Raw genomic sequence first — 8920 nt, forward strand, 5'->3', positions numbered from 1 at the left:
AAATTTTAAAATATTAAAAAAATGAATGGAAATTATTCATACTTTCAAATATTTTGATAAGGAATTAAGTGATGTGCAATACTTGTTCATATAGATGTTCAGAAATAGATGTTCAGTAATTATTAGCCATCATAGTAGTCTACATTTCACTAAATCTAGAACTTTATTTTAGAATCAGAAGAATTTAACTCAATTCCATCGTCCCTATGATGCATAAATTATGGTCTAGAGAGGTAAAAGACTCACCCCCAGAGCACAAAAGCTTACTGGAAGCAAAATAGAACTAGAACTCTTTTCCCCCAAATACATAGCATTTTAAAAAATATTCTGCACTGTGTCATATGTTACTTCTCTAATGTTTAAATGAAGGATTTTATAAGGTGTTGATATGTCCATTTTATTTGCTTTGTAACAATGGTGATGACTGATTGTGACCTTGTGTTCTTTTTTTGCTAGCTGCATGCGAGGGGGAAACTTCCTGGAACCAGAATGGCCGAGTTAAAAGCCAAGTACACCTTACTGCATGATACTGTGATGAGGTATGGTATATACCAACATGAACATCTTTTATCATATCTATCTATCATACTTGTGATGAGACCTATCATATATTGGTCTCCCCAAAAAAGTCTCTAAAGCAAAGATTGAGTTCAAATATTTTTTTTAATTTATTTACTTATTTATTGATTTATTTTACCAGAGTGCTGCTTATCTCTAGCTTATGGTGGTGCAGGTAATTGAACCTGGGTCCTGGGACCCTCAGGCATAAGTCTTTTTGCTATAACCATTATGCTATCTCCCCCACCTGAGTTCTAATAATTTGATAAGTGATGCTAGAAATTATCGTGAAAGCGTGCAACAGTGGGACTGGGGAGGGAAGAATCTAAATGAGATTGTGCTACTCTGCAAATGAACATCACTGGAAGCTGGGGCATAGTCTCATCAGGACCATCTGAGTGACTATCAAACACATCTTAGAGCACTCAGAACAACTCTCACTTTGGGAGTTGAAACTGAGATATTTGTCTACTACCTTACATTTTTTATTGAGTAAGAATTGTGGAACCATACCCCTGTGATCTTATAATGCAAACCATTATTAAATCACTAATAAAAATTACATACATAAGTATAAAATAAATATAATAAAGTCATATATATATATGAATTGCTCCTAGGAAGACTGGCACCTAGATTTCATACTTGTCCTTTCAGAAGTCAGATAAGCTACTATGGTCAGAGAATGCCCTCAGAAAGAGATCCCTATAGTTCATGGTATAGCATGGTAAATGACCCAGATTTTGGAGGACCAACATAGAACAATATATACTAAAGAACATCCCTATAAACTCTCTCCTCCTACCACTCCTCATTACTCAGAAGTACAGTTTCTATGACAACCTCAGCCTATATTTAGTGACTCTTCTCACCTCTCCTATGCCAGACTATTCACCTTAGCCAAGTACCAGTCACAGTGGGTCAGAAGAACAAGTTTCTATAAAATTATTCAACTAGGTTTCCTACCTTATAAATATACAGGATGTTTTTATCCAAAGCCAAGATTGAAGAAAATAAGGACATTAAAAAAAAAATGTGTAAGGACCAGGCAGGCAGTGGTGCACCTGGTTCAATGCTCACATTATAGTGCGCAAGGACCCAGGTTCAAGCCTCTGGTCCTCACCTGCAGAGGGAAAGCTTCACAAGTGGTGAAACAGGGCTACAGGTGTCTTTCTGTCTCTCTCCCTATCTCCCTCCCCCTCTCTATCCAATAATAAATAAATAAATAAATAAATAAATAAATAAATAAATAAATATGTGGAGACTCAACAGCGTGCTTTTCAATAACATCTGGATCAATGAAGAAATAAAAAAAATTTTAAATGTATCTTGGAGAACAATGAAAATGAGGAGACAAACTATCAGATTCTATGTGATTCAGCAAATGCAGTATTTGGAGGATGTTCATAGCAATCAATATAGACCCACATTAACAAGAAAGAATTCAAATGAACAGTATAACATTGCAGGTGAAAGAACTAGATAAGGAGTAATGAAAAGACCCAAATGTTAGCAGGATGGATACAGTAAAAATTAGAGCAGAAATAAATGAATTACAAACCAAAGAGATGGGGCCAGGCAGTGACGTACCTGACTAAGTGTACACATTACAGTGTGTAAGGACTGGGTTCAAGCCCCTGTTCCCTACCTGCAGTGGGAAATCTTTGTGAGTGGTGAAGCAAGGCTGAACGTGTCTCTCTATCTCTCTCACTGTTGGGAACATGTGTGAGCCTGATAGAGCTTAGGGAGAACCACCCCCATCTTTGGATGGAGGTCTGAGAAGATAACCTCTTGGTAAGTCTCTCTCAACCGAGGTGAGCATAAGGGGGGAAACTCAGACTTGGTTCTTTCCTTCTTGACTCTCAGGCCCACAGATACCCTAGTACTTCCCTCCATTAACTGCAGGCCACATGGCCACAGATTCACTCATTCAAAGTCACCTTCTGATCATAGAAGAACACACCTTATCACACACTTCATCACACACCTCAGACCCCAGACAAGAGAGATTCCAAACTATATGGCCTTTTGATATTCATCTTCTCTCTGTCTCACCCTACGGGTTTAACCCCTATGCTTCTCTCAGATACCTTTGGATAATTAAGTTGCTTGTGTTATGGAAAATAACTGTCTTGTATCTCATCAATTCCTGTCATACCAACCCCCTACCTTAGGGGCATGCTGACTGTTAAGAAACCTGTAATTTCTGTCATATTGCAACAATAATTACCTCCATTGCTTTTCTATTTAACTCATGTCCACTTTGCTAATAAACGGACTCTAGGATTCTGGGACTCAAGGACTCAGTTTCTAGATTCACGCTAAGAGTCCCCTGGTGTCTTTTACTTCGTGTCACCCCTGTCGTGAGCGAGAAAGAACCAGCCTGTTACCTTTCCCCTGGAGGACACCATGCCGGAGAAGGAGGGAGACACCCCGAAATCTCACCTCTCAATTTCTCTCTCTTTGTCTAATAATAAATAAAATAAAATAAAAATACTAAAAAAAAAGATAACAGAAGATCAGTAAAACCAAGTGCTGTATTTTTCAAAGAACAAATAACATAGATAAACTATTGGCCAACTCACTAATAAAACAGAGAGAAAACTATGCTAAAAGCAACCAGAGAGACCAAGTGGTGGCTCAACCAGTAAAGCATATGTTCCATGCTCAAGACTTAGGTTCAAGCCTCTGGACCCCACCTGAAGGAGAGAAGCTTGACAAGTGTTGAAGCAGGCTGACCTCTAGAAGTGGCAGATTCATCATGCAGACACCAAGCCTGTTCTCACCAAGTGTTAACAATGTGTGTGTGTGGGGGGGGAACAATCAGAAATAAGAGAGGTAAAATTACACTTGATGTTGTGAAAATCCATAAGATCATATGAGAATACTATGAGTTTATCCTTTATGCAAACAAATTGGACAGCCTAGATGAAAAGAAAATATTCCTAGTGTGCTACCATTACCACTTGACACAAAGACTGATGCAGAGCTGAATATGAAGAATTTTCCATACAAGCCATTTATAAGACTTGTTCAACTCTCTTCAGCTAACATTCTAGTTCGTGTCCATGTGAGTAAATTATCATTTGTGTTCTAGTTGGAATTCTTAACTACTTTGTTTACCTTCTGGGGGGAATAGGCATGTGACCAAACCAATTTTTCGGTTCTATAGTTGGAGACTCAGATTAAGAAGCTCAGATAAGATGTCTTTTAAGTTACAAAAAGCTTAACACATGGTCTGGGAGGTGGCACAGTGGATAAAGCATTGGACTCTCAAGCATGAGGTCCTGAGTTCAATCCCTGGCAGCACATGTACCAGAGTGATGTCTGGTTCTTTCTCTCTCTCCTCCTATCTTTCTCATAAACAAATAAACAAATAAATAAATAAATAAATTCTTTAAAAAAACAAACAAAAAGATTAGCACATAATCAATCTGAATTGTAAAAAAAAAATGACTGACTTTCACTGATAGAAATTATGTGTACTATCACTATAGCTGCTGTTAGATCTATTTGGTATGTAACATATTTTCTGAACTATATTATATCCCAGCAAATGTTCCACTATAAACTATTGAAAAATAAAATTTTTTCTTTTTGCCACTAGAGTTATTACTGGGGCTCTGAGTCTACACATCTCCACCACTCCCAGTGACTGTTGTTTTTTTTTTTTTGATAAACGGTAAGAAAGGGATAAAGAGAAGAAGAAGGAGGAGGAGGAGGAAGAGGAGGAAGAGGAGGAGGAGGAAGAGGAGGAGGAGGAGGAGGAGGAGGAGGAGGAGGAGGAGGAGGAGAAGAAGAAGAAGAAGAAGAAGAAGAAGAAGAAGAAGAAGAAGAAGAAGAAGAAGAAGAAGAAGAAAGAGAGAGAGAGAGAGAAGTAGTTCTGCACACCTGCAGAACTGTTCCACTGCTCATGAAACTGTATTCTCCTCATACATGGTATGAGGTATGCCACCCTTCTACCACTACCCAAGCAAATGACATTTTAAGAATTAGGAAAAATGGGTGTATGTGGAAATTTCCCTAGAGAAAGACTTTATCAAGTCAAGTCACCGGGCATCTCTACAGATAGACTAAAACCTGAAGATTTCCATTGGTGAGCAGCAGACACCAAAAGAGAGTGTGTTTAAAACAGGAAATGGCAAGACCCTTGTATATGAATCAGAAAGATAACTAATGTGAGGCAGCTAGGTTTCTAAGAAAGATTAATCTAATATGTAGTTAAAGCTGGAGGTGAGGCTAACTGGCACCATGGGTGAATGCACTTAAGAAGTTCTAAATATTCCATCAAGTCCTATTTCTCTGTCCATTCAAATCTGCCATGAGCCAAATGTTCCACCATTCTCCCTAGATAGGGTTAAAGTCATAGAATACAATTAGGAGTTGTAGTAATCTCTCTCTACTGTGGCATTTCAAGTCCAGTTTTAGCCAGATATTGACATCATAATCAGTTATCTGTAAACTAACTAATGCCTATGTTTTACGAGGAAATTTTTCGTCCTGATTTTTTTAGTATAATATCATTAGAAAACTTTGGCATTTCTTTTTATTTTTCCTTTCTTTTCTCTAAAAGAGAGAATGGAGAGAGAGATGATAGATAGATAGATAGATAGATAGATAGATAGATAGATAGATAGATAGATAGGGTCCTGTAGCACTGTTCCACTGCTAATGAAGTTTCCCCCTTGCAAGTGAAAAATAGGAGTTTGAACGTGGGTCCTTAAGCATAGAATTTGTGTGCTTTACCAAGTGTGCCATTGCCCAGTCCTGAAAACTTTGTCTTTTCTCAACTTACTGAGGATGAAAAGAACTTTCTACACTCAGGTCAGGAGAACTGAAGAATGAAAAAAAGCCAGGGTTGCTGGGAGAAGAACCCATTATTAGTATTATTTCCCCACTCCTGGAACACAGTCACTTTATTTTATTTTTATCATTTATCATTATCTTTATTTATTGGATAGAGATAGTCAGAAACCAATTGGAAAGGGGGACAAAGAGGGGAAGAGAGACAGACACTTGCAGCACTGCTTCATCACTTGCAAAGCTTTCCTCCTGCAGGTGGGGACCGTGGACTGGAACCCAGGTCCTTGTGCATTGTAAGATGTGCATTTAACCAGATGTGCCACCACCCAGCTCCCACATAATCATTTTAAGAAACATTTTACTGGGGGATTAGTGATTTACAGTAAATACAGTTGTTGGTACATGTGTAAAATTTCTCAGTTTTCTATAAAACACTCTCACCCCCCAGCCTAGGCCCTCCTTCACAATCATGCACCAGGACCTGAAAGCTCCCTCCACCTCCAGAGTCATTTACTTTGGTGCAATACACCAAATCCAGTCAAAGTTCTACTTTGTTTTCCCTTTGGTTCTTATTTCTCAACTCCTGTCCATGAATGAGACCATCCCATATTCATCCTTTTCTGTCTGGCTTATCTCATTTAACATGATTCCTTCATGATCCATCCAAGATAAGGTGAATAAGGTGAGTACATCATTCTTAATAGCTGAGTAGTACTCCACTGTGTACATATACCACAACTTGCTCAGCCACTCATCTGTTGTTGGATATCTAGGTTGCTTCCAGGTTTTGGTTATTACAAATTGTGCTGCTATGAACGTCAGAATACACAAATCTTTTTGTATGGCTGTGTGGTGATGCAATATGCCAGTGACCATGGACGGAAGCCCCGACACAGTGGTGATGTCAGCCTTGGCGACAGAAGGCTGACAGAGTATGCAGTGATTTGTGCAGGCGAATGGTGGACTGTAGGTGGATCCAGACTGTGCTGGTGTGCAAAGCATTGTGGGTAGGCTAAATAGACTTAAAAGGACAGCCAGCCAGAACTCTCGCTGTTTTGGGCTGCGGCTTCTTCTCCTGGTCAGATGCATCTTGGCGGATGTGCTCCAGGCATCCATCTGCCATGTCTACTTCTCCTGAGAACTGAACACATGTGACTCTGCTAGCTGGTAAACTTTTAGACCCCTCTACAGCCATAAGCAACCTTTACCAGATCTAGTAATTGCTTATCTTATGGGACTAAACCTTTGATAACTATATTCAGACCTTATGGACCTAGTGCGCTCTTAACCTTTGATGATAAGTGCTTATTTTGCCTTTTACCTGTTTCACCCTAATAAACCGTGTATTGTTTAAACCAGCTCCCAGCTCCCACTGTAATTCCTTCTATGTGCTGCAAGCAGCAGCACCCTGTACCACCTAACCTCTTTTTTTTAAGTTAAATACAACATGGGTGTGTTTGATTCCTTAGGATATATCCCTAGGAGAGGCATTGCTGAGTGATAGGGTAGGTTCATTTCTAGTCTCCTGAGAGTTCTCCAGATTGGAACCTATAATGTTTTTGTTCTTGCTACCTATTCACATCTGTTCTCCTCTGCTAGGTTGAGAACTTCATTGGTCTGCAGTATATAGCACAGTACTTTGCATAAAAATGTCACTGAGTTGACCTGAACCCAGGTATGGAAGGCACAGGGAGCAGAGTGGACATACTCCTTCCTTACCTCACTAGCCCCTCACAGGAGCTACAAAGAGTACTGAAAGTACAGGTCCTTCTCTGTGCTAATCTCTTCTTTTATGTTGCCCAGCTCACAAGAGTCAGAGATCCAGCTACTCCAGGATGCCAAACGTTTCACTGAGCAAATACAACAGCAGCAGGCCCATCTGCAGAAAGCTGACAACTTTCCCGAGGCATTCACCACTGAGGTCTCCAAAATGAGAGAACAACTCCTCAGGTATCAAAATGAATACAATGCAGCGAAGGAGAGAGAATACCATAATCAGTACAGGCTAAATAGGTAAGTGCACAAGTCTCTCAAGCACACGAAAAGCAGCTGTGCATCAGCCTGTTTCCACATAGGCAATGTTTGAAACATTAGACTGAAGAAATAATTTTAGGCACCACATTGAGTGCAAGATAGCTCTGTTTAAGACTGTACTACGCCTGGCTCTTGACTTGGTTCTATAAAGTGGCTAGTCCCTGAGCAAGAGGGTTATACAGTTTCTTCTGCTGATAGCCTGGGTAACAGGGAAATACTCTCAGGAAAGAGAGATCTTTGCTGTATTTTCCATGTATCAAGGAAGCCATAAACATTAGGAGCTGTAGCCAAAGAATACACTTCACAGGACAAGAACTTGGCATGCACACCCTCTCTCTCCAGCCCTGAGGATGACCCCTTATCCTTTTTGCTGTGCAGATCATATGTCTGGATGGTGGGTGGCCCATATGTATTTTTCACACCAGACAATGTAAGCTGAGGACCCCCATTTGACTCACTCTATTCTTGTAATATACAAACAAGGGCCATAACACTCAGTCATATTCTCCTATTCCTAAACCATTTCTTTTTAAAATCATTATTTTATTTATGATTGGACAGAGACAGAGAGAAATTGAGAGGGAAGGGGAGATAGAGAAGGAGAGAGACAGAGAGACACCTGTAGCCTGGCCCCCTAAACCAGTCCTTAAGCTCAAAAAACAGTTATACTATTTTAGAAAATGAATTTGCTTATCAAAAGTTGGAGGATGTCACGTCCAGTGAAGTAAAGATAAAGTGTACTGTCAGATGGGCAAATGTGTTTACAAAATCTGTTCTGCTATTTCTCTGGTGCTGGAACAAGTCCGTGGATGAGGTTGTTCTGAAAATCATTCTATTTAGACTGCATTTCAGAATTATTTCAATGCAGGTTTTTGGGCAGTGGTGTGTTATGTACTGTGCTTGGGTGCTGAGGAGAAAGCCAAATCACTGTTCCTGGAATCTGTTGCCATTTAAGGTGGCAGAACTTTCTCTGGCTATTTTTAAGAACAGGTTGATTTCCAGCAGAGCCAATATAATCCAGTCCTGCCTAGAGATAAGTAAATGACCTGAGTGACTTTCTGAGGACCTTGCAATTTTTGAGTCCTTTCTTTGAGGCCTATTATTTCAGCTGCGGGGATGAGAAGGCCAGCTTAATCAAGAAAATTATGTTCAGGGAAAAAGGAGGAGTAGTAGGGGGAATCTGAATTTTTTCTTGGCTTTCAATCTAAACTTGTTTGAGGCTCACTAGTGAGTTCTATAAAAAGAAAGCCTAGCTATTTCTGTGTTCTGTAAGCACTCTTTCAGTTGAAAAAATAATGAAATTAAAACAATTGGTGGTTGTTCATTAGCACTGAAAATATGACTGCTTGACATTTCCATGAAAGGGTAAGAAGAGCATAAGTCAGTTGCTATTTAAATTGCTTAAAATTTCCAAGTACTCCTGCCAAAGGAGGGCTGGGGGAGGGGGACAGAAGTCTAGCCTTTTAGGTATAGATGGGCAAATTGTTCATTGAGTTATTTGGGGTGGGGAGAGGACTGTGCATAG

General features: G+C 39.7%; 1 protein-coding gene across 1 annotated transcript; it reads left to right on the forward strand.

Annotated features, from left to right (window-relative positions):
* Window positions 1–456: 456 nt before the first annotated feature.
* LOC132536386 (coiled-coil domain-containing protein 146-like) lies at window positions 457–7374 on the forward strand (the record flags this gene model as incomplete). Its single annotated transcript, XM_060184162.1, has 2 exons — window positions 457–539; window positions 7165–7374. Coding segments are annotated over 2 exons (293 nt in total), but the record flags the coding sequence as incomplete, so codon positions are not given.
* Window positions 7375–8920: the final 1546 nt, after the last annotated feature.

This window comes from Erinaceus europaeus, unplaced genomic scaffold (assembly GCF_950295315.1).
Source record: "Erinaceus europaeus unplaced genomic scaffold, mEriEur2.1 scaffold_1176, whole genome shotgun sequence".
Classification (NCBI taxonomy): domain Eukaryota; kingdom Metazoa; phylum Chordata; class Mammalia; order Eulipotyphla; family Erinaceidae; genus Erinaceus; species Erinaceus europaeus.